This window comes from Nannospalax galili, unplaced genomic scaffold, assembly GCF_000622305.1.
Source record: "Nannospalax galili isolate Female #2095 unplaced genomic scaffold, S.galili_v1.0 scaffold505, whole genome shotgun sequence".
Taxonomy (NCBI): Eukaryota; Metazoa; Chordata; class Mammalia; order Rodentia; family Spalacidae; genus Nannospalax; species Nannospalax galili.
Window position 1 is genome coordinate 484,764 of NW_008352327.1, and position 26,733 is coordinate 511,496.

General features: G+C 40.7%; 2 protein-coding genes across 2 annotated transcripts in view; both read left to right on the top strand.

Annotated features, from left to right (window-relative positions):
* The window catches only part of Dnah12 (dynein axonemal heavy chain 12), a 218,243-nt gene extending 210,502 nt beyond the window's left edge, over positions 1-7,741 (top strand). The window contains exons 71-74 of the mRNA XM_017802268.2: positions 165-302; positions 1,464-1,555; positions 5,107-5,174; positions 7,551-7,741. Of these exons, the coding sequence (XP_017657757.1) occupies positions 165-302; positions 1,464-1,555; positions 5,107-5,174; positions 7,551-7,741 (489 nt within the window). The remainder of the gene's footprint in view (positions 1-164; positions 303-1,463; positions 1,556-5,106; positions 5,175-7,550) is intronic.
* Positions 7,742-11,458: 3,717 nt separating this feature from the next.
* The window catches only part of Asb14 (ankyrin repeat and SOCS box containing 14), a 19,189-nt gene continuing 3,914 nt past the window's right edge, over positions 11,459-26,733 (top strand). Inside the window, exons 1-7 of the mRNA XM_008849285.2 lie at positions 11,459-11,492; positions 13,296-13,469; positions 18,932-18,987; positions 19,398-19,529; positions 19,625-19,783; positions 22,774-23,019; positions 25,627-25,798. Of these exons, the coding sequence (XP_008847507.2) occupies positions 13,348-13,469; positions 18,932-18,987; positions 19,398-19,529; positions 19,625-19,783; positions 22,774-23,019; positions 25,627-25,798 (887 nt within the window). The 5' untranslated portion in view covers positions 11,459-11,492; positions 13,296-13,347. The remainder of the gene's footprint in view (positions 11,493-13,295; positions 13,470-18,931; positions 18,988-19,397; positions 19,530-19,624; positions 19,784-22,773; positions 23,020-25,626; positions 25,799-26,733) is intronic.

The window sequence follows — 26,733 nt, forward strand, 5'->3', positions numbered from 1 at the left end:
GTAACAGAAGTTAAAAAAAAAAAGAGGGAAGAGGATGCATCTGATGTCAAGAAAGAGTGTTGTGATGGAAGTGAGGTCAATAGATACAAATCAAAATCAGGAATTGTATGTATAGTGGCAGTCATATAAAAATAGACATAGTGTGTTTTGTTTTCCTTTTATAGGACTGGCTTAATTTAGGAAAACCCAGTGTGTTTTGGATCTCTGGTTTCTTTTTCACTCAAGCTTTTTTAACTGGAGCTATGCAGAATTTTGCCAGAAAATACACCATTCCTATTGATTTACTGGGATATGAATTTGAGGTATAGTAACCCCTTAAACTCAACAGTATGACATTATGTCAGCCATGTATTTAAACAAGAAAAGTATGTAAAATTTATATATTATGACCCAATATAATCAATATTACTTTTTCTTATTTGTGTTCTATGAAGAAAATATGTAATTTTTGTCTTGCTGTCTCTAGGACAGAACTTTCATAATCTCAATATTTTACACAAATAATCCAGTGTTCTTCTGGGTTAACAAAAATTAGTGCAAGGCACAGTAAAACCTGATAAAAATGCTTCAAAAGTAACTATACAGGACTAGAGAGAGAACTCAGTGAGTAAAGTGTTTACCACATGTGTTAGTTACTTTTCCGTTGCTGTGATAGACGTACCATGACCAAGGAAGAGTTTATTTGAGCTTACAGTTCCAGAGGAATTACAGTCCATCATGGGGGAGGGGGGAGAAATGGCGGCAGAGGTGGCTGGAGTATGAGCCAAAGCTAAGCTCTCACATCTTCACACAGGCACAGGAAGCAGAGCGTTACTGGCATCCAGCAAGGCTTAAGAACTCTCTAAGCCCACCCCCAGTGACGTGCTTCCTCCAGCATGACCACACCTCCTAAGACCTCCCAAAACAGCATCACCAGCTGGAGACAAAATGCCCAAATACTTGGAGCCTATGGGGGACATTTTCATTCAAACCTCCACACCCCATAAGCAGAAGGACCTGAGTTCTAGACCCAGAACTCATGTAAAAATGCTGAATGTGGTAGTGTGCATTTGTGATCCTAGTTCTGGGAAAGCAGGAAAAGATGGTTCCCTGAGCTCACTGCCAAGCCCACATAGACTACTTGGGGAGCTCCAAGGCAAATGAGAGACCCTATCTTGAAAACAAGATGGATGGTTACTGAGGAATGACACCCAAGGTTGACCTCTGGCTTCTACACACACATGCATGCACATGTACCTACCCAAACATATGTGTATGCTCACATAAGCAGTATTATACAGTATTTTGTGCGTATATATATATATATATATATACAGCCATAACATATATTTATGTTATGGCTGAAAAAAATTATAGTCTCTCAAGTTTTTTTCCTCAATGCACTCTGGATATTTAGACAATGTTTTCTTTGTGGGATGAAAGTGTATGGAGGACAGCATTATAACGCGGGTCTCTCTCTTCAGGTTATTTCTTTTGATCACTCTGACATAGCACCAGAAGATGGTGTTTATATTCATGGACTATATCTTGATGGAGCACGTTGGGACAGGTGCAGGTTAGTACTTCGAATGTAAAATCCTCCCCAAGAGTAGCTTAATTGTAGCTATATAAATGCCATATATAAAATCAAAGGGATGCTGGTATGGTGGCAGACCTTTAATCCCAGCACTCAGGAGGTAGAGGCAGGTGGGTCTCTGTGAGTTCAAGAACAGCCTGGTCTACATAGTGAGTTCCAGCCCAGTCAGGGGTGCACATTAAGACCATGTCTCAAAACACAACAAAACAGGGGCTGGAGAGATGGCTTAGCAGTTATGAGCACTGGTTGCTCTCGCAGAGGACCTGGGTTCAATTCCCTTCACCCACATGAGGGCTAACAATCATGTGTAACTCCAGTTCCAGAGGATCTGATGCCCTTTTCTGACTTCTACAGGCATTGTACAACATGGGTGCATTTACAAACATGCAGGCAATACAGTCACACATAAAATAAAAATAAATATTTAAAAAAAAAAACAATTTTAAAACTGAAGAGTCTCTTCTGAGAAGTCATATATTACCAGAATCCTTACACAAGTTGTGTAAGGCTGGGACAATTCATGACTGATTATTTTTATTAGCAATTTTAGTTAATATTTTGGTGGTCTCAGTAGAAATCTTAGCTGAAATTATTTTCCTGCTTCTTCTGTTTGATAACAGCTACTTTCCATCTTGGAATGCGTAGAGTTAAATCAGTTTTAAACGGCTAACAATATAATAAAATTCCCATTTAGTGAATGGAAATCTTTTGCTTGCATTTTGATGAGATATTAGATTTATAGCTTTATTCTTAGAAAATTAAGAAGAAAGTATTAAGAAACTATTCCTGGGTTAAAATAAGTAGAGGTAAGAAGGAAGGACAGGAAATACTTCCCTTAGGGGCTGGAGAAATGGCACAGTGGTTAAGGGCATGTGCTGCTCTTCCAGAGGATTCTTAGCACCCACATCAGGTAGCTCGCAGCAGCCTATAACTCTTGGCACTGTACTCACATGCACATACCCAAACACAAACACACATCTACACTTAGTTTAAAAAATAATAATACAATTTTAAAAAAGAAAAGGAAATATTTCCCTTAGGGCCCTGGTCTTTAACAATCCCTTTATAGGTACAATCCTGTATCTCCAGAGGCAGGGTTGGACTTTGCTGCCAAAGGGAGATTAAAGACTGAGGTCAGGAAAATCACTTAAGAGGGAGCGCTAAGACAGTTCTACAGAGATAATTCTGAGACAGGGTTATGAAGAGGCTCAACTATGCATACTTAGTCTCCTCTCTCTCTCTCTCTCTCTCTCTCTCTGTTCTAGAAATGAAACCCAAGGCCTCACTGTACCTTACTCCACTGAGTTTTATTCCCTGCAAAGATATAGTCCCAGCTGGCCTACAACCCATCATTCTCCTGCCTCAGCCTCATCAGCATTTACCTACTGGTGTGCGTCACCCCTGGCTTTCCCCCATCAGTTACCAATTTTCTTTGCCCTCTGTGTACTCATTTTCCCTTCTTTCCTGCCCTCCTTTCCAGAAAACAGTGGAGCAGAGCGAAAACAAAACCAGACTGTCAAGATAGGCAGATCTTTTGCTTTTCTGAGACAGGGTCTCACTTTGTAGCCAAGGCTGAACTTGGACTACAGCAATCTTCCTGGCCTCTCAAGTGCTGAGCTTACAGGATGAGCCACCACGGCCAGCTCACATTGGAATCTTGACCCTGTCCATTCAAAAAGATATGATTGTGAGCCACCACTGAGCCTCCACTCTCTCTGCGGAGTAGGACATGGGGCAGGATAGTTGTGAGGGTGAATGTGATTGCACCACATCTGCTTCATGGGCAATACTTAAAACTAGCAGGAGTTCACATTTGCCCGCTGGTGTGACTTTGCCTTTCCGTAAATTTTAAAACTGAAGAGTCTCTTCTGAGAAGTCATATATTACCAGAATCCTTACACAAGTTGTGTAAAGCTGGGAAAATTCATGACTGATTATTTTTATTAGCAATTTTAGTTAATATTTTGGTGGTCTCAGTAGCAATCTTAGCTGAGGACAATTCATGACTGATTATTTTTATTAGCAATTTTAGTTAATATTTTGGTGGTCTCAGTAGAAATCTTAGCTGAAATTATTTTCCTGCTTCTTCTGTTTGATAACAGCTACTTTCCATCTTGGAATGCGTAGAGTTAAATCAGTTTTAAACGGCTAACAATATAATAAAATTCCCATTTAGTGAATGGAAATCTTTTGCTTGCATTTTGATGAGATATTAGATTTATAGCTTTATTCTTAGAAAATTAAGAAGAAAGTATTAAGAAACTATTCCTGGGTTAAAATAAGTAGAGGTAAGAAGGAAGGACAGGAAATACTTCCCTTAGGGGCTGGAGAAATGGCACAGTGGTTAAGGGCATGTGCTGCTCTTCCAGAGGATTCTTAGCACCCACATCAGGTAGCTCGCAGCAGCCTATAACTCTTGGCACTGTACTCACATGCACATACCCAAACACAAACACACATCTACACTTAGTTTAAAAAATAATAATACAATTTTAAAAAAGAAAAGGAAATATTTCCCTTAGGGCCCTGGTCTTTAACAATCCCTTTATAGGTACAATCCTGTATCTCCAGAGGCAGGGTTGGACTTTGCTGCCAAAGGGAGATTAAAGACTGAGGTCAGGAAAATCACTTAAGAGGGAGCGCTAAGACAGTTCTACAGAGATAATTCTGAGACAGGGTTATGAAGAGGCTCAACTATGCATACTTAGTCTCCTCTCTCTCTCTCTCTCTCTCTCTCTCTGTTCTAGAAATGAAACCCAAGGCCTCACTGTACCTTACTCCACTGAGTTTTATTCCCTGCAAAGATATAGTCCCAGCTGGCCTACAACCCATCATTCTCCTGCCTCAGCCTCATCAGCATTTACCTACTGGTGTGCGTCACCCCTGGCTTTCCCCCATCAGTTACCAATTTTCTTTGCCCTCTGTGTACTCATTTTCCCTTCTTTCCTGCCCTCCTTTCCAGAAAACAGTGGAGCAGAGCGAAAACAAAACCAGACTGTCAAGATAGGCAGATCTTTTGCTTTTCTGAGACAGGGTCTCACTTTGTAGCCAAGGCTGAACTTGGACTACAGCAATCTTCCTGGCCTCTCAAGTGCTGAGCTTACAGGATGAGCCACCACGGCCAGCTCACATTGGAATCTTGACCCTGTCCATTCAAAAAGATATGATTGTGAGCCACCACTGAGCCTCCACTCTCTCTGCGGAGTAGGACATGGGGCAGGATAGTTGTGAGGGTGAATGTGATTGCACCACATCTGCTTCATGGGCAATACTTAAAACTAGCAGGAGTTCACATTTGCCCGCTGGTGTGACTTTGCCTTTCCGTAATTTTCTTCCATTCTCTCAACTCTTCAGTACCTCCTCTTCCTCCCTTCTCCTCTCCAATTCCTCCTTTCTTCTTTTTAAAAATCTATTGTTTTTTTCTGTTATCTCTGTTTCTCTCTTATATTGAAGGCCAGTATCCAATTAGCAATGTTCTAAGGAGCAAATTTCAGATATAACTGATAATGCCCATCAATTTCTCTTTGCAGTGGATTGCTTGCGGAACAACATCCCAAACTTCTGTTTGACCTGATGCCCATCATATGGATAAAACCAAGTAAATTTATATTATTTAACAAAATTTCTTTGAATTTCATGGGTAATAAGGACAGATATTACTAACTTTTCCTCTAAGTTTTTATTCAAACCTTTTGGGTTTTAATTCAATTATAATTTGTAAAAGATGAAATATTTATGCTAGAAATACTTTGTGGCATTTATATTATTTTGGGAAAATCGCTCTGCTGATTTATGCTCTTAGCCCAAATAAGGTATCATTTTAGGGGCTGGAGAGATGGCTCTGTGGTTAAGAGCACTAGGTTTCCAGCACCCACATTAGGCAGCTTACAACCACCTGTAACTATAGCTCTGAGGAATCTGATGCTCTCTTCTGGCCTCTGTAGGCATCAGTACCTCTCTCTCTCTCTCTCTCTCTCTCTCTCTCTCTCTCTCTCTCTCTCTACATGTAAATAAGAAATGAAAATAAATCTTTCAAAAAACACATCATTTGGGGTCCAGAAAGCTGGCACAGTGGTTGAGAGCACTCGTTAAGAACCTACATTTGGTTCCCAGCAGCCACATGGTAGTTCACAAGTATCAGTAACTTCAGTTCCAGAGGATTAGACACTGTCTTCTGGCTCCTTGAGCACCAGGCATGTACATGATGCATACATACATGCAGGTAGAACACTTGTACACATAAAATAACAATAAATCTTTCTCAAATTAAAATATGTAATTTTATTTATTCTTTTCTTACATATCTATAACATTTCAGAGCTGCTACAACTCCCTCCCCATACTGTGCCTGAGCACCCTTTTCTCAGTGTGCAGAGATACAAAAAGGCTCAATGCAGACTGCAGCTAGTGTCACAATTTTCTGGCTATAAGAAACCCACAGGCCTGGCCAGGAAAGCCAAGGCCCAGATGGAAGCACATTGGATGGAGGTCAACGTTACCCCTTGAGAAGCCACTTTCTCGTTCCCTCTACCATCATCATTTTTCTAAAAGTCAAGAAAAGTCTCATTTCCTCTAGTTTTTCATTTTTTAAAAATTATTTCTAGTTTTACTCTTTTTGTAGTGCTTGTGATCAAACCTAGAGCCTCACACATACTAAGCAAGTGCTATGCCTCTGGGTTATACCCCCAGGCCCAACTGTCTTACTCTTAAATAATAATGAATGGAAATATTCACAAATCACCCACAATCATCACCCAACTTAAGAAATATTTTCACTGTTAATGTAGTTCAGTTGACAAAGGTGGTCTTCGTTTAGAAAAAGTCCCAACACTTCCTTATATTCTGGCTTCCAGGAATTGCACATAGATTCTTCTTGTGAGTTGATGAGAGCTTGTGTATTTTCCTTATTAATAACCTGCTAAAATAGAACCCTCATCTTCTTCAAACTGTCATATAAACACTGGCTAGTGGGCAGTACCAGCTTCCATGCCTGTAGTTACTTAATGCTTCTTGGTGTTTACTTCATGTTTACTGGAAATGTCAACTGTGGTTCTCAAGAGTTCTATTAGAGCTCCAAGTGGTTTCTTCTTCTACATCTCTGCATATACTATTCTTGATTTCTTCTCCCCCCGCCCCTTTTATTGAGACAGGGTCTCACTGTGCAGCCCTGACTAGCCTGGAACTCAACTGTGTAGACCAAGCTGGGCTCAATCTCACAGAGATCCACCTGTCTCTCCCTTTGGAGTGCTGGGACTAAAGGCATGAACTACCACACTGGGCCCCCTCTTCCCTATATTGTCCTCTTTCTCCATCCCTTCCATATCCTCCTGAGATTTTTTTCATGCCTGCTAAGAGATCCAAACTTTTTAAAAAATTAATCAATCTCTCTCAATATCTCTCTCTCTCTCTCTCTCTCTCTCTCTCTCTCTCTCTCTCTCTCCTTTCTCTCTCTCCATGTGAGTGTATGCCATATATATGAGCAGAGGCCAGAAGAGGGCATCTGATCTCCTGGAGCTGGAGTTACAGGCAGGTGTGAGCCTCCTGAAGTGGATTTGAGGAACTAAACTAGAAAAGCAGCAAGTGCTGTTAACCACTAAGCCATCTCTCCAGACCCATAAGAGATCAAAACTTTAAAATCAGCTCCTAACCTAGAATCATACACCATATGAAACTGCTTATCTTGTTTCACAGTGATACTCATCCACCCACTGTTAAAAAGAAAGAACACCAACGTGGTGGTGCATGCTGTTAATATCCCAGCATTCAGGAGGTAGAGGCAGGAAGATCTCTGAGATTAAGGCCAGCCTGGTCTACATAGCAAGTTCCAGGCCATCTGGGACTACAGGGAGACCTTGTCTCAAACTGCCCTCCAAAAAAATCTTTAAATATTATAATCAAGATCTTGGTCATTTTATTACAGGAAAAACAATTGTTCTTTTTCTCTTTACTAATGTTTTTTTTTTTTTTTTTCAAGCTGAAAAGTCTCAGATTGTGAAGTCAGATGCCTACGTCTGTCCCCTCTACAAGACAAGTGAACGTAAAGGAACTCTTTCCACCACAGGACATTCTACTAACTTTGTCATTGCAATGTTGTTAAAAACTGACCAGCCTTCTCAACACTGGGTCAAGCGTGGTGTGGCTTTGCTTTGTCAGTTGGACAACTAACATGAACAAATTTAGAAAACATACAATTTTTTAGATGTTTTCACGTCTTTAAAAAAATGCTCTAAAACTATCATGGTGTCATTCTTTGAAATGATCATTGCCCTGTTCTCCATCTGTACCATTGCTGATTAGAAACACAGACTTATAGGGGCTGGAGAGGTGGCCTAGCAGTTAAGAGCACTGGCTGCTCATGCAGAGGACCAGGGTTCAGTTCCCAGCACCCACATGGCAGCTAACTACCTGAAACTCGAGTTTCAGGGGATCACTTCTGACCTCTGTAGGCATTATATGACACAGGTATACTTATACACTCATACACATAAAAAATAAAATTAATATAAAATGTTTTGTAATAAAGGAAAACAAAGCCGGGCGTGGTGGTGCACGCCTTTAATCCCAGCACTTGGGAGGCAGAGGCAGGCAGATCTCTGTGAGTTCAAGACCAGCCTGGTCTACATAATGAGGTCCAAGACAGCTGGGACTACAGGGAGACCCTGTCTGAAAAAGACCAAAAAAAAAAAAAAATGAAAACAGGCTTATAGCAAGACTCCTCTGTGATGATAGCCAGACAGCTGTAAAAAGAAAAATATGAAAAGAAGTGTTCTTTGAAGCATATGAAAACTTTTGCAGATTTTATCCAGTTTTCCCAAAGATTGATACGAATGTGAGAAGCGGATCTGGGAAATCGAGTGAATAGAATTTAATTTACATTCTTTCCTTCACTAGTGTTGTCTTCGTCAGCTTCCATGGTTTGCTTTCCACTCAGCTGCCTGCAGTCATAATGCATGAAAATGTAAAGACTCTGTGAGGAAAATATTAAAGCAAAGAGGCAAACCCCTTACTTCATGCTGTTAAGATATAAGTGCCATTTCTCAGAGAACCCATGTGGCTGACAAAGGAGTGAGGCTAAGAACAGACCCGAGGACAGAGCCCGCTTCCCCGCCACAGTGGCTGTGCTTCACGGTGACTGCTGCTTGTCATTCACATCATTTTTAGTTAAATGCCAAGTGTTCCCTTTGCCTTTAAATTCGTTTTTTAATTTATTATTATATGGGTGGAGGGTGCCTCACTGCGTGTGGAGGTCAGAAGACAACTTCTGGAAGTCAGTAATCTCCTTCCACCTTGGAATCCAGGGATCAAATTCAGGCCTTCAGATTTGTGCAGCAAGTCCTTTTACCCTCTGAGCCATTTCACTGACCCCCTACTTTGTTATTTTTAACACTTGATATTCTTATTCCTTAGAGTGCATTGATAATATTAATATACATTAATTATTCATAAATATTTCAACAAAACAAAAATTTAGGGACTGGAGAGATGGCTCAGCGGTTAAGAACATTGGCTGTTCTTACAGATGACCCGGTTTCAAATCCCAGCACCTACAGGGCAGCTAACAACCGTCTGTAACTCCAGTTCCAGGAGATCCAACAGCCTCTTCTGTCCTCCATGGACATTGCACGACACGGGTGCACTTACCTACACGGAGGCAATACACGCATACACATAAAATAAAAATAATAAACTATTAATTTTATATTTTTATTTTATGTGTATGAGTCTTCTGCAAGAACAACCACTGTTCTTAACCACTGAGCCATCTCTCCAGCCCTAAATAAAATATTTCAAAAAATAAAATAGACAAAGTTAAAAAAAATTTAGTCAAAATTGTACTGCATTGTGGGTCTGAGGAGATAGTTCAGTTGGTAAAGTGATTGCCATGCAGGCATGATCTGAGTTCAATCCCCAGAACCCATGCACAAAAGCTGGATGTCACAACACCTTTAATTACAGCACTCAGGAGGCAGAGGCAGGAAGATCTCTGTAAGATTGAGGTCAGCCTGGTCTACCTAGCAAATTCCAGGCCAGCTGGGATTACACAGTGAGACTCTGTCTCAAAAAAAATAACAATAAAATAAAAGCTGGATGGGGAGAGAAAAGGGGCTGGAGAAATGATGACTTGGCAGTTACATACTTTTAATGCTCATGGGGCCCAGCACCCACATCAGGTGGTTCACAACTACCTGTAACTAGAGCTCTAGTGGATCTGACACCTGATTCTGGTCTGCATAGGCACTGCACTCACATGCACAAACTCACACACAGATGCACACAGTTGCACACAATTAAAAATAAAAATAATTGATCAGGTGTGGTGGTGCACGCCTTGTATCCTGGCACTTGGGAAGCAGAGGAAGGCAGATCTCTGAGAGCTTGAGGAAAGTCTGGTCTATATAGAGAGTTCCTGCCAGCCAGTGCTATATAATGAGCCCCTGTTTCAAAAAAAAGGGCTGGAGAGATGGCTCAGCAGACAGAGTTTGAGTCCCAGCACCCACATGGCAGGTAACAAGTCCATAACTCCAGTCCCAGGGGATCCAACGCCCTCTTCTGACCTCCATTCTCGACAAAGGTGGCACTTGCATACATGCAGGCAATATACTCATACACATAAAATAAAAATAGGGGGCTGGAAAGATAAGTCAAAAGTTAAGAGTACTGGCTGTTCTTACGGAGGACCTGGGTTCAAATCCCAGCATCCATATGGCTAACAACTGTCTGTAACTCCAATTCCAGGGGATCCGACACCCTCTTCTGACTTCTGTGGACACTGCATAACATGGGTGCATGAAGGCATAACACTCATACACAAAATAAATAAGTCTTAAAAATATTTTTAAGATAAATAATAAATTTTTTAAGATGGATGTGGTAGCATATGCTCATGATCCCAGTGCTGGGCAAGCAGAGCCAGGCAGATCCCTGAAACTCACTGGCTGGCCAGCCTAGCCTAATTAATGAGCCCCAGGCCTCAGTAGGAGACCTTAGCTCAAAACACAAGGCTCTTGAAGAATGGCAGCCTTGGTTGACCTCTGGCCTCCATATACATGTACATGTATGTACGCTTATACCCAGACACACACAACCTAAATATAGCCATTTTATGTTGTAATTCCCTCCTTAGGATTTCAAGAATGCAGGTGCAGTTACACAGTGAATCCATGGAACGATTAGCTTTTTTTTTGAGACAGGGTCTCCTTGTAGCCCCAGCTGGCCTGGAACTCACTATGTAGACCAGGCTGGCCTAGAACTCACAAAGATCCACCTGCCTTTGCCTCCCAAGTGCTGGGATTAAAGGCGTGTGCCACCACGCCCTGCGGCTTTTTTTTTTTTTTTTTTTAACGATACTGGGAATCAAACAGTACTTGGGCCTCATGCATGCTAAGCTAGTACTCTGCTACTGAGTTGTAACCCCAGACCTTTTTCCATTTTATTTTGAGACAAGTTCTCACTGAGTTACTCAGTATAGCCATGAACTCACTCTGTAGCCAAGGCAGGACTTGAATTTAGGATCTTCCTGCCTCAGCCTCCCAAGTGGCTGATACTATAGGCTGTGCTGTTCAGTACTTGAGATGCCATCAGAGCAAAATTTCTGAGTCAAGTAGGAAACTTTTGTTTACAGTGGCTAAGGCATGACTCTTAAGAAAATGAATTCTCTGTGGATGGCCAAACCGCTGCAAACATTTTTTATTCCCAAAATAAGATAAAATCCTTTCAATTTGATGAATCTAGCAGTGAAGAAAAGAGGTCATGTTTCCAAACAGAACTAAACCACATGTGAAAAACAAGAACATGCCAGATCGTCTTATGATCAAGTATTTATAGCAAAGCTATTTATAATGGTCACTGCAGGCAAGTGGAGATCCTACTATACCCTTAACATGCAAACTTCAGAGCAGTCCTAGAGGATATAAAGGTAAAAAAAATTAGTCTTTGGAACCTACTTTACATTAAAACCATTGGTTCTTTTAAAACTATTTAGGTATTGCCTAAAACATTTGGTTTTACTACTACTACTCCTATTGTATGTGGTATTAAGAGAGTAGATTCCTATAACATGCTTATTTTTAGTGTTTACTAAGCTTATATTTAGCATACCATTCACTGTGTATAGGAAAGATGTTCTTTTGGGTGCTATAATCATTGAGAAAAACAATCCCTGCCTAAATTCAAATACAAATACTTTCAATGTTACACTAGCTTTTTTATTTTTTCTACCTCTTAAAGTTTATTATTCACTTTGTGGTGTTTTTTTTCCCAATGGGTTTGATTATGGCATTTTCATACATATATGTTGTTATACTTTGTTCTTATTCATGGTCCCCTTTCTACTTTCCTGTAGTCTGTGTGTGGAGGTAAGTTCAGAGACTGATGTGGTACCTACTTTCCTGTAGTCTGTGTGTGGAGGCAAGTTCAGAGACTGATATGGTATCTACTTTCCTGTAGTCTGTGTGTGGAGGCAAGTTCAGAGACTGATGTGGTACCTACTTTCCTGTAGTCTGTGTGTGGAGGCAAGTTCGGAGACTGATGTGGTACCTACTTTCCTGTAGTCTGTGTGTGGAGGCAAGTTCAGAGACTGATGTGGTACCTACTTTCCTGTAGTCTGTGTGTGGAGGCAAGTTCAGAGACTGATGTGGTGGCTATTGTTCTCCCACCTTGTTTTTTTTATTCCTTGTCTTCTGAGCTGTTCCCTGAGTGTTGGAATGGGCTGTGATGATACAGATGATTCATTCACAGCTGAGCACTCAGTTACTTATACTCAGTCTCTGCATTAACCACTATCCATTATAAAAAGTTTCTCTGGCCAGGCATGGTGGTGTACACCTTTAATCCCAGCACTCAGGAGGCAGAGGCAGGCAGATCTCTGTGAGTTCAAGGCCAACCTGGTCTACCCAGTGAGCTCCAGGACAGCTGGAGCTACATGGAGACTCTGTCTCAAAAATAAGACAAAAAAAAAAGTTTCTCTGACCAGAGACCAGCACAAATCTATGGGCACAAACAAAAATATTTAGAAGGCAGTTAGATTGCATGACCATCTATAGCAAAACAGCGACTAGTTCCCCACAAGGGCCTATGATCTCCCTTGGGATTTTGACCAGTTTTACAGTACCAGGCATGAAATCCTTCCTGAAGAGCAGGCTTTATATCCAATCAAAAAGTGATTGGTTCTCCTCATAACCATCATATCATTAATTACTCCAGTAGGCACAATTTGCTAGACAGGGTGTTATTGTAGCATGCAGGATCCAGTACTGGGTAAGACCACTGAAACCTTTTCTCCTCCAGCAACCTGCATATGTAATCTTGTACTATGTAATCTAATTTACTGGCCATTTTTATTTCTGTTTTTGAGAACTGTCTGTTCAGTTCATTAGTCCATTTATTGGATGGGTTTGAGAGGTTTGGTGTTTAATTTTTGCAGTTCTTTATATATTTTAGGTATTAGCCCTATGTGATGTATAGCTGGCAAAGTTTTATGACCTAAGTCTTACATGAAAGGAAGGTTTTCTCGAATAACTTTAAGTAAATGTCTACCTATAGAAACCTCTAATTTATGTTGAATAGCAGTCCAGAAAACTTCTAAGTTTACAGAAAAAAAATTTAATGACTATTTTACTTTCAAAGTTTGCATTCTCTTCATTTATCAATTCTATCAACTTTCTAGTTTTCTAAATGTCATCTATACTTTAAAGCAGTTGAAAATTTTTTTCACAACCAGAAAAATATTTTTAATCCATTTTGATGTGAATGTAAACCTGTCCAAGTTTCACATGGATAACTACAGCAGTGATGAAGACACCGATGCTGATTTTGACACCCAGCTCATCATTCAACAGAGTTTACAGGACGTTTACAAGCCAGGAACAAGGCAGCACACACCTGAAAATGAGAGGTAATGGCTTTCTCACTGACAACTGTATGAAGTATTCAGCATTTGAGAGTAGTCATTAGTATAATTCTAATGTGACAAAAAATGGGAATGAACATCAGAATACAGGGAGCTTTCTTAATTATTTATTTAATAACCACATACTTAGAAGAAGAGGACGTTTACAAGCCAGGAACAAGGCAGCACACACCTGAAAATGAGAGGTAATGGCTTTCTCACTGACAACTGTATGAAGTATTCAGCATTTGAGAGTAGTCATTAGTATAATTCTAATGTGACAAAAAATGGGAATGAACATCAGAATACAGGGAGCTTTCTTAATTATTTATTTAATAACCACATACTTAGAAGAAGTATTTCATTACAACAGCATTAACCTATTCAATAACATTTTTCTGAGCTATTAAGATGCACGTGCATTTCTAATCCTTATCTATCTGAATATTACTAGTCACAGTCGGTTACTTTCTGAGCTCCTTGGCATCTGAGCATGGCTATAAAGTCATCAGGTAGATTTCAATGGTAATGTTTTTCACATCTACTAATTATTAAGGAGCAAATTTTTATGCTTTGAAGAATTTTTTTTATACTGGTTGGGATTGAACCCAGAACCACATGTGTGCTAAGCATGCACTATACTACTGAGCAACACTCCCAGTAAGGAAGTGTGACTTAAATATGTATGAGATATGATGTCTGGGGCTGGAGAAATGGCTGAGTGGTTAAGAGCACTGGCTGCTCTTACAAAGTACCTAGGTTCAGTACAACATGCGGCTAATGACCATCCATAACTCCAGTGCCAGGGGATTCAACACCCTTTTAGGACTTCCATGGGCATAGCATGACATGGGTACACTTACATGCATGCAGCAATACACTCATACACATAACATAAAAATAAAATATTTTTTAAATGATATGATGTCTTGGGCTGGAGAGATGGCTCAGTGGTTAAGAGCACTGGCTGCTCTTGCAAAGGACCCAAGTTTCATTCCCAGCACCCACATGGCGGCTATGAACCATCCTTAACTCCAGTTCCAGGGGAATCCAAAGCCCTCTTCTGACCCCTGTGGTATTGCATGACATGGGCGCACTCACATACATGCTGGCGATACACTCATACACATTAAAAAAAAAAAAGATATAATGTCTGATTGAAAAGAGAAATACCTGGAAATAATTCAGAATTTAATTTGTAAAGAAAATAGCTGAAGATGGGTAACAGCAAATCTAAGTGAAAAGAACAAAGATCAGAAAGAACAAATGACACTTCTGAAGTGTTGGAGAACCCTAGCACAGCTTATCTTTAAGAGTCACCCCACACTGGGTATGGGCAGTGCACAGTCAAGCACAGACAGACAAACATTCTCTTGGTTTGCTGACCAGTAGTAGTAGACCCCTGAGGGGAAAAAAAACATTGTTTTTCTAGGGTGATGAACCCAGTTTGCTTGGAATGGCAACCTCTACTTACCTGCTCAGGTAAAACAGGGTAAAAACCCTTCAACCTTAAGAGATCTTATAGTAAATATGGAGATGGTGAAGAAGTATATCAAACGTATAGTATTTTTTTTTGTCTTTTTGAGACAGGGTCTCCCTGTAGTCCCAGCTGACTTGAACTTACTATGTAGACCAGACTGGCCTTGAACTCACAAAGATCCGCCTGCCTTTGCCTCCCAAGTGCTGGGACTAAAGGTGTACGCCACCATGCCCAGCCAAATGCATAGTATTTTTAAAGATTTTATTTTTAGTCTTAATTATGTGTATGGGGAGAAGGGGTGTGCATGTGTCTCCAACTGCCTGTAGAGGCCAGAAGTGTCAGATCCCCTGAACTGGAATTACTGGTGCATGTGAACTGCCCTACGTGGGTGCTGCGAACTGAATTCAGGTCATCTGCAAAAGCAATGTATATTCTTAACCACTGAGTCATCTCTCCAGCCCCCTATAGTATTTTTTAAAATATTTTTATTATTTTTATTTTATGTGTATGAGTGTACTGTCTGCATGTATGTGAGTGCATCCGTGTCGTGCAATACCACGGATGTCAGAAGAGGGCTTCGGATTCTCCTGGAAGTGGAGTTAAGGACAGTTCGTAGCTGCCATATGGGAGCTGGGAATCAAACCTGGGTCCTCTGCAAGAGCAGTCAGTGTTCTTAACCACTGAGCCATCTCTCCAGCCCCAGCCCAATAGTATTTTTTAAAGGTAACCAACCCATGGAGTGATCACAATGTGCCACACTGTTTGCACTTCATAACTATTTACTCATTTAAATTCTAATTCTCATGACCTCTCTATGGGGTAGGTTCTGTTATTATCCCCATTTAGAAGTAAGGGAAGTGAGGCACAGAAAAGTGACTTACTCCGGTTCACCCACTAGTAAATGAAGAGTCAGGCAGTCTGACTCCAAAGTTTGTGCTTTCCACCACACAGTATTCCTACATGTTTGCATTGACTTCAGGGTGAGAACAATATTTAAATGCTTAAAGCTTTATTAAGAAATTAGGTTTATTAAGTTATCTGTCATATTAATGTTGTGATTTTTTAAAATACATAACTGGGGCTGGAGAGATGACTCAGTGGTTAAGTGCACCAAGAGCACCAGCTGCTCTTGCAGAGGACCTGGGTTGGATTCCCAGCATCCACATGGCAGCTAACAACTGTCCATAACTCCAGTACCGGGGATCCTCTTCTGACCCCTGAGGGCACTGGACAATATACATGCAGCAATGCATTCATACACATAAAATAACAAATATTAAAAAATAAAAATACATAACCAAGTAACTGATTTTGAATTAATAATTTTAGTTCGAAAGATATAAGATTCTGACTGAAGAATAGAAATGTTATAGAAATTGAAGTTGACTAGTTATTATATGTTTCATTTAGTAAACCTTCAAGAATTGTGTGATACCTAGGAAGGGGTATTGATTGGGTTAGAGACTTCTAGATATTAGAAAACTAGAAAAGGGACTGGGGAGATGGTTCAATGGGTAAAGTGCTTGCTGCACATGCACAAGGACCCGAGTTTGGATGCCAGTATCCATGTAAAAGCAAGGCATGATAGTGTGTCTGTACCTTAGTGCTCATGGGGAGGAGACAGGTGGAGCCCTAGAGCTCACTGTCCAGCCAATCTAGCTGAACTGATGAGGTCCAGGTTTGTGAGAGATCCTACCTCAAAACACATAGTAGAAAAGTGATTTGGGAAGACACCAGATGTTGACACACATGAACATGTACACATACATAGAGCACACACAAAAACACTGAGAATACAATTTTGTCATGTGGAGTAATGGCCCACCTAAAAAAGATGCCTACATCCTAATTCCTACAACCCTGCGTACATAAACCTTACATGGCAAAGTGGATGTAAAGCTACAGATGGAATTAAAGATGCTAACCACTTAATTTTAAGATAGGAAAATTAGCTTAGATGATGTGGGTGGGCCCAATATAATCACAAGGGTCCTTAAAAGTAAAAGATGAAGGCGGGGAACAGAAGGCACCTGGAAGATGGCCTATAAGTGCAGTTTGAAATGTTTAAGAATTTAATTAATAAAATTGTGAGCTGGACAGATTGTCTAAGAGAACTTATTCTCACCCTGGCTCACTGAATAATAAAAGAAAATGAAAAGATGAAAATCCTTATTTGCTAAATTTAAAAACATCAGATTCATATATTGAAGCCTGGCATGGTATTGCATGCCTATAATCTTGGAAGAGGCAGAGAGAAGGCAGGAGTTCAAAGCTAGTCCTCAGCTACATAGTGAGATCCTGTCTTTAAAATAAGAAATTCAGCCGGGCATAGTGGTGCACGAGAGAGAGAGAGAGAGAGAGAGAGAGAGAGAGAGAGAGATAGGAGACAGAGAGAATTGGTTCTAGAAAAACCACTGTGCTTGGCTGAGTTCACAAATCTGCTGTAACCTGTAGCTTCCCTGTCACTTCTCTGGCTCTCCTCTCCTGCTAAGCTTTGTTTCCTGTTGAACAATATGGAATAAAGTTGTTAATCTAAACATATTAAGACTCAAGGCTACAATCCAATAGAGCAAGTTGTTTCCCACAAATTTTGCTGATCTGCATATTAATATCCAAAATTGAGAGAGAGAGGAGAGAGAGAGAATTGGTTCTAGAAAAACCACCTTTCCAGGTCTGCTCTTCTGCGTTCTAGAAAAACCACTGTGCTTGGCTGAGTTCACAAATCTGCTGTAACCTGTAGCTTCCCTGTCACTTCTCTGGCTCTCCTCTCCTGCTAAGCTTTGTTTCCTGTTGAACAATATGGAATAAATTTGTTAATCTAAACATATTAAGACTCAAGGCTACAATCCAATAGAGCAAGTTGTTTCCCACAAATTTTGCTGATCTGCATATTAATATCCAAAATTGAGAGAGAGAGGAGAGAGAGAGAATTGGTACTAGAAAAACCACCTTTCCAGGTCTGCTCTTCTGTATTAGATTTAGCTTTGTAGAAGCAAGGATTATCTCTAGATTGCAGTATATAGGTTCAGTCAGTGTTGCCGAATTTACTCAAATCTGCCTAAAACTGAAACAGTATTAAATGGGAAAATTTGATAGTTACTCTATTATTTAGCAAAAATACATAATCAGCTGGGTGTGGTGACTTACTCCTTTAATCCCAGCACTCAGGTGGCAGAGGCAGGTGGATCTCTGTGAGATGGAAGCCAGCCTGGTCTGCATAGGGAGTTCTAGACAAGCTGAGAATACAGGGAGACTTTGTCTTAATAAAACCAAAACAATAATAAAGTATGAACTTTAAAATATAGTCATGGTCAGAATCAGGATTCTTGCTCAGAAAAAAAGTAACAGTTTAAATTCTATTTACAAAAAATATTTTTATTTTATGTGCATGCATGTATTGCCTGCATGTAAGTGCACTGGTGTTGTGCAATGCCCACAGAGAACAGAAGAGGCCATTGGATTACTTGGAAGTGGAGTTACGAACAGTTGTTAGCTGCCATGTAGCTGCCAACCGTTAGCTGCCAAATCTTCTGCAACAACAGCCAGTGTTCTTAACCACTGAGCCATCTCTCCAGCCCCTTAAGTTCTATTCTTACATCTTTAAAGCTCAATTCATGAATTTATTTATTTTTTTTTTTTCGGTCTTTTTGAGACAGGGTCTTCTTGTAGCTCCAGCTGGCCTGGAACTCGCTATATAAACCAGGCTGGCTTTGAACTCAGAGATCTGCCTCTCTCTCTCTCTCTCTCTCTCTCTCTCTCTCTCTCGCTCACTCGCTCACTCTCTCCCCTTCCCCATTTGCTGGGGATCAAATGCAGGGTCTGTGCAAACTAGGCAAGCACTCTGCCACTGAGCTACATGCTCAACCCCAGGAAAACTCTATTAAACATTCACTGTCTCATCACAGTTCATCCTGAGTAACTGCTACTTTACCTTTTTTTCATTTATATCAGAAAAATCATTTCTAGGAAAACATTTTTTTCTATGCAGATTCCATGCTTTTTTGAGTGCTGATTCTAAGAAGATAGTTGAAACAATAGAGAAAGGTAAGCACTCTTCCTATCCTCCCTTCAAGTTGTGGGACTGTGATGGTTGCAGGGTTTCTTCTATCTCCTCCCTGAAAGCCTGGAAACAGATTCTTCTAAATTCTGGGCTCTTTGGGGGACCACAGCTGATTACCAGGAGTCTCATGTGAACTTTTCTTGGAGAAAATAGTTCAGCACAATGTAGCAAAGAACACCTGACTTTTATAGCTCAAGCTACTTTTCTCTCTGTGACAAGACACTGGGGATGTTCATAGTCCTGGGGGGTGTGGACCGCTAGTTGGAAGGCCTTAGTCTCTCTCCTGTGCCATTAAATCGTGTGCTGATTGTCTTTTACACTCACTGGTGGTGGAATTCAGAAGCACAAGCTTCTGTGCATGTGTGCAAATGTGAATCTCTTGTTTCCTTAATAGGTAAGGAGGACGCATTAGCACACTTAACCAAGTACCATTCTGCTTTTGATGAAGCGGACGGTTCAGGCTGGATTCCTCTGCATAAGGCTGCAGTGCAGTTAAACAAGAACATTTTAGAAATAACCTTGAAAGGTAAACTACTTTTCAGTCCTCTTAATGCTTCTGAAAAGTAAAATTAAAGTGTATTTATATTTCTTAACCTGTATGATGTGATGAATTTATTTCAGCTTCCAAACCCAGCATGTGGGAGCAAACAACCCACAATGGTGAAACGCCACTGTTTTTGGCTGTCAGCTGTAACCTCTTAGAAAATGCCAATTTTCTCCTTCTCAATGGCTGCAATCCGAATACTAAGAATTTTGAAGGCAGTTCCCCTCTTCTTGCAGGTAAATGAACAGCTTGCCTTTGAAGGCCAATAGCACTGGTCTCCTTCACGCCCACAGGCTTCAAAGTCAGCTTTTCCTCCTAGTTGCAGAATGGCTGATTTGGTCCCTACCGACCAGACATAAGAACCTGCTTTCTATAAAGCCAGATTTGGTGACATATGCTTGCAGTATTCAGGAAGGGAGACAGGAGGATCTTAGAGGTCAGTCTGGGTTATATAGTGAGTTAAAGGCCAGCATGGATTTTGAGACCACTTCTTAACAAAACAAAATGTCTTTGGGAAAGGACAAAATTGGGAATGGATGGAAAACTCTATTAACTGGCTCTTGTTCTAGTTTGTCTCTCCATGGCTGTGACAAAATACTCTGACCCATACCAACTTGGAGAGGAAAGGGTTTATTTGGCTTACATCTCCCCGGTCATGCTTATTAGGGAGCCCAAGGTAGGAACTCCAGGCAGGATCCTGGAGGCAGCAACTGGAGCACAGGCCATGGAGGAATGCTGCTTACTGCCCTGCTCCCCTGGCCCCTGCTCAGCCTGCTTTCTTATGCAACACAGAACCACCTGCCCAGGGGTGGCACCACCCACAGTGGGCTGAGCCCTCCTACGTCACTCATCAATCAAGATGCCCCACAGACATGGCCACAGGCCAGACCAATGAAGGCAATTATGAGGCTCCCTCTACCCAGGTGTGTCAAGTTGACACTCAAGCTATCGAGCACATCTCTTTAAACCAAGTACCTATGTAATTTTTATCAAAATTAAAATGAAATAAAAAGAGAACGGCAATAAAACTGCTGAAAATTGGGGCTCAGGGGCTCAGGCTCTGAGTTTTTCCATTTCTGAGCAGAGCCTTTTCTGAGAAGGCAGCACAAACTTCTGAGAAGGCAGTTCTAACCTCTCTAACCCTCAGGTGTCTTGTATGATAGTATTTACCTTGCCTGTGTGAAAGTTGCATGCAAACACATCATGCCTGTCACAATGATCATGGAAAGAGCAGGATTCCTCTCTTGACCTCTGCTTACCTGGGTCAAAGGATTCCTTTTCTGTAACATGTACATATTTCCCCATTCAAGATATTATGGAAAATGCAGGGATATAGTAAAGCAAGTTCACAGATTCCTCAGATTTCCACACAAATCTACAGAATGGACAGCATTTCTGAGCATTTTATTTATTTATTCATTATTCATTTTGTGTTTGGAGTACTGGATATGGGACCCAGCATCTTGTGCATGCTAGAAAAGCACTCTTGTTACTTTTAGTTGTTGTTAACCACAAAATTTTCATGGGATGGGGGAAGCTATGGGAGAGCTCCATTTGATGGATGTGGGTATAAAGATAAGACTGTTTGGGATGTTCTGTATGAAATACACAAAAAAATTATAAATAAAAAAATACTAAAATAATTTTCATCATCAAAGAACTCATGGGCATTCTATACAATACAGTTCTGGAAACACAGCTCTAAACTATTGGCTCAGCCATTCACCTAACATGAATATTTAAATTACATTTTCATCATTCCTTTAGGTTCTGCTGCTATTAGGCTTTTCTTCTTTTAAGCAGCTACAGAATTTTCAGGACTGTACTATGTATTTAAGCTCTCATTTTCTTTTTTTAATAGTTTACTTTTATTAAAGATGATTTTCAGAAAGTTTCAAAACCAGAACAAATCTGTAAATAAGTTACTGTCACCACTTCATATAAGGGGTGAAGGAAGGATTTCAGTATATAGAAGTATCAGGGTTCGGTTTGCCTTAGGGTTTCAGTCCTTTTGAAGCAATTCACTGAGATGAGCATGTATTTTCTAGTTTTAATATTTTTTATTATTTAGTGTGTGTGGATACACGTGTGCCAGTGCACATGTGGAAGTCAGAAGATAACTTACAGAAGTTGGTTCTCTCCTTCCCAGGGATCAAACTCAGGTGTCAAGCTTGGGAGCAAGCACCTTTAAATATTTTATTATTTTTATTTTATGTGTATGAGTGTATTGCCTGCATGTAGGTAAGTGCGCCCGTGTGCTGCAATGCCCGCGGAGGACAGAAGAGACCATTGGATCCCCTGGAACTGGAGTTACAGACAGCTGTTAGCTTCCATGTGGGTGCTGCGATTCGAGCCTGGGCCTTCTGCAAGAACAAGCAGTGTTCTTAACCGCTGAGCCATCTCTCCAGCCCTGCACCTTTACCATCTTACTGGCCCTTCTTTTATTTAAAAAAAAAAAAATATATATATATATATATATATATGTGTGTGTGTGTGTGTGTGTGTGTGTGTGTATTAGTATGTGTTATTTACACATAATAATAGGTTTCATTATGACATTTCTGTAAAGTGGAAGGTTTCATACTGTCTGATTTATATTTAGGTGATTAATGTAGGAGTTACTCTGTATATTGATTTGGAACTTGGGCACATACCATTATGACATTTTCATCCAAGTATATAATGTATTTTGATCACCTTCACTCTGCATTAACCTTTTGCCCCCCTCCCACTAAATTCCTTCTTCTCAACTAGCCCCTCTACATGTTTGCCTTTCTGATGACCCAAAGAGTTTCACTAGGGTTGCTTAAAGAAACATGGATGAGGGGTAATTTACAGAAGCACAGCAACTTACTGCTGGCTACAACACTGAAGAAAATGGCTCTTCCTCTTCTATACCCAAACTGCCTAGAGCTCCTAGGGAGGGGTGGAGCCTTGTGGACCCCTCCCTCCTACACTCCCATTTTCTTGAGAAAACAAAGGTAACAAATGACACTTTGTCTCAACCATGTAAATAGTAATTGGTCAGAACTTACAGAAAAGCAGCCCAATGATATAAAACATTATAAAGATTATTTTACATGTCTTATTACATAATGTGCTTCCTAAACAGAATGTTAAAGCATGGGGATAGAGGCAAAAAGTTCCTTAAGACACCTGAGGGGCAGCAGCTGATATGATACTCACCTTAACTCTGTTAATGCTGGCCTTACAATTAATTTCCCAGCTATTTTGCGGGACTCCTATGACATGGCCACCTTGCTGATCAGCCATGGAGCAGATGTCAATCTGCAATGTGCCAATGAGAGGACAGCCCTCCATGAAGCAGCCAAACTTGGCAGATGGGATATGGTGAAGCTGATGCTGGCTTCTGGAGCGCACCCTGATCCACGGAGCTCCTATGGATTTACTCCCCTTGCTCTTGCTGCCCAAAGCGGACACACTGAAATCATGGAACTACTACTGCAGAAAGGCAAGGTTTTCCTTATGGTCAGTGGTGATGTGATCCAAAACAAAGAAGCTCCATGAGGAGCTTCAAAATAATAGAAGTTAGCATTTTATTTTACGACCAATGTTTGATTAAGTTGGGTGTAAATGTTGGCTAGTAGAAAGCCTAAAATACAGGCTGGAGAGGTGGCTCAGTGTAGAGCAGTGACTACTCTTGTAGAGGACCAGGGTTCAATTCCCAGCACTCACATGGCCGTTAACAACTGTCTGTAATTTCTGTTCTAGGGAATCTGGTGCCCTCTTCTGACCTCTGCAGGTATTGCATGCAGGCAATACACTCATACATTTTTTAAAAAAGGGGGGGGGGCTGAAGAGATGGCTCAGTGGTTAGGTGGCTGTTCTTACAGAAGACCCGGGTTCAAATCCCAGCACCCACATGGCAGCTAACAACTGTCTGTAACTACAGTTCCAGAGAATCCAACAGCCTCTTCTGACCTCTGCAGGCATTGCATGACACAGGTGCACTTACCTACATGCAGGCAATACACACATACACATAAAATAAAAATAATTATTTTTTTAAAAAAGAAAAAGCCTAAAATGGAGATTGAATTTTCCTAAAATTATGAGGATGCAGGTAACTCTTCCTTATTTCTTTAAAACCATTTGTGTTAGCTGTCCTTTCCTACAACCAAAATCGAAGTCTCTACAACCATCTATGCTTTCTCAAGGCTTTCATGAGGCAATTTGTCCTCAACCTGTTTTGATGATGGGAAATTCCTGACTTCTCTTCTGGGTCCTACTTCTCTGCTCTAGTAATAACCAAAACTCTAAGGGAGGACAATTTATGTTTACTGAGTACTTTATACCCAACAAGCATTTGGCTGGGATGCTCCACGCAGTCCTTTAAATATGTGAGGCAAGCATCAACCACACCTTACATTGAGGTAAGGTCAGAAACAGTATCAGCTGCAGGGCTTCTCTCCGAGCATGCTCATTCCTGTACCCCAGTACTGTATTACAGTTATGGCCATTCTAGATCCTGATTTAGCTGGCAGAACCCTTGGCTCAGAGAACTTCAGTATTAATTAATCACTGAGACCTCCATCAAGGTGTCCAATGAGGCAGTGTACTTACAGCTTTTTGCAAAGAAGCAAACTTTTATCAAGATTTAATAAAGTCTCAACTTTGTAAATATCTTTTTATTCCCCTATGTCCAGGAGTCATATTTATCGGTAATGAGTAGTCCTGGTCTCCAATATTCTAGATGTCAGGGCCACCTATATAAGAACAGTCCTATGCTTTATATACTTAATACTAATTTCTGACAAATGCCCATGGAATTTTAGCAAGATATCTGAAGTGATCTAAAAGATGTCTAAAGTTACTAGCTAGAATAACAAAAGTAAATACTGGATCTTTCATCTTTAAGGAAAGAGTAATTTTGTGTGTGTACACACACACACACACACATCTTCCCGAGTTTGAACCCAGAGCCTTCTGCGTGCTAGACAAACATGCCCAATCCAAGCGTAAACCTTTTAGATCACTGACTGAAATAGAGATGGGGGGTACGACCCACCACATCAGACTTAAAATCTTTTACCCTTCAAACAAACTAGCATTCACTGGCCAGTGAGCCAGCACTTGAAGTCACAGTCTTGACTCCAAATCACATTATTTTAGCACCCTGTGAGGCCACAGTGGCAGAATGGCATCACAGAAATAATGTAGTATACAAACCCTAAGCACTTGGCTTGCTTACCAGCTTTGTTTTGGGAGAAGCCACTTATACTCGAGTCTGACTTTCATCTTTAAAATAAGGACATTAGTACTTACTTCAGTAGTTGTGACATTTAGAATTTTTATTTAATATTTCATGTGTATGAGTGCATTACTTGCATGTATGTAAGTGCACCCATATTGTGCAATGCCCACAGTCAGAAGAGGGTGGTGGATTCCCTGAAACTGGAATTACGGTTGTTAGCCACCATGTGAGTGCTGGAACGAAACCCAGGTCCTTTGCAAGAGCAGCCAGTGCTCTTAACTGCTGAGCCAACTTTCCAGCCCCAAAGTTTAGAAATTTTTAAGATCTTGATTAAGTGTGTATGTATATGTGCACGAGTGCAAGTGCCCCTGGAGGCCAGAAGAAAAGTGTCAGGTCTCCTGAAGCTGGAGTTATAGACAGTTGTGAGCCACCCAATGTGAGTGCTGGGAACTGAACTTGGGTCCTCTATTCCTTACTGAGCTATTTCTCCAGCCCCAAATTTAGAAATTCTTCTATTAGCACCATTCTATACGAGAACATGCTAGGTTAAGCTGGCTTATGGGAACTGGTCTAGAAGGAAGCTACCTTTTATAAAAGTATTTCTATGGACATTCCAAGTTCCAAAAAAATTTATCAAATTACTTTGAGAGTCAACCTAACTATAATTTAGAAACTGCTTACATCATGTTTTCCTTCCCCAGCTAGTTTATACAGTACTTGAGGACAGGGAGTAGTTATTAGTTGTTATGTGTCTTGATTCTTTGGCCTTTGCAGATACTCACTAGCTGCTTTGTGGTGGTAGTAGTGATACTTACAATATGGTAGAAAAGAATTTTTGCCTAACAAGACCTTTCCTCTTCTCAGGTGCTAATGTTCACAGTCAGGCCTCTGATTCTTCCTCCATTTTACTTGAAGCTGCTAGAGGAGGAAATCCAGACTCTGTGACCCTCTTGCTAGAGTATGGAGCTGATGCCAACGTCCCTAAGAGTTCAGGCCACCTGCCCATCCATGTGGCAGCTGACAGAGGCCACTTATTGTAAGTTTAATTACATTATTGTAACAGGAAATAGTAATAGATAACTTTTTAAAATTTTTATTTACTATTTTTATGTGTATGAAGGTACTGCCTCCCTGTATGTATGTGCAGCCATGCCATGCAATGCCTGCGAAGGTCAGAAGTTGGATCCCTTGGAACTGGAGTTATGGATGGTTGTTAGCTGCCATGTGGGTGCTGGGAACCAAACCCAGCTCATCTGCAAGAGTAACCAGTGTTCTTAACCACTAAGCCATCTCTCTAGCCCCAGTAATGGCTAACATTTTTAAGAACAGTTTCTAGGAACTTTATATAATTATAGGAACCTTAAAAATGTCTTTTTCAGCCAGGCATGGTGGCACACACCTTTAATCCCAGCACTTGGGAGGCAGAGGCAGGCAGATCTCTGAGAGTTCAGGCCAGCCTGGTCTACATAGTGAGTTCCAGGACAGCTGGAGCTACAAGGAGACCGTCTCAAAAAGATCCACCCCCCTCAAAAAAAAAGTCTTTTATCCAATCCAACAACCTAAACACCTTTTTAAAAGAAACTAATGACCAGCTAGAAAGTAGATCAGAAATAACCTTATAGCCCCTGAAGAGACACTTATTATTAGTTGCCTAGGTAATACAGGAAGCCTTGGGTCTCAACCAACTGATCTAATTCAGATTTTTAACCTATATAGTAGTTCTATTAAATTTTACTTGGGCTAGAGAGATACTGCAGCAGTTAAGAACACTGTTCTTGCAGAAGACCTGGGTTCGAATCCCAGCACCCACATGGCAGCTAACAACTGTCTGTAATTCCAGTTCCAGGGGATCCGACAGCCTCTTCTGACCTCTGCAGGCATTGCATGATATGGTGCACTTACCTACATGAAGGCAATACATGCATACACATAAAATAAAATAAAATATTTTTTTTAAATTAAAAAAAATGG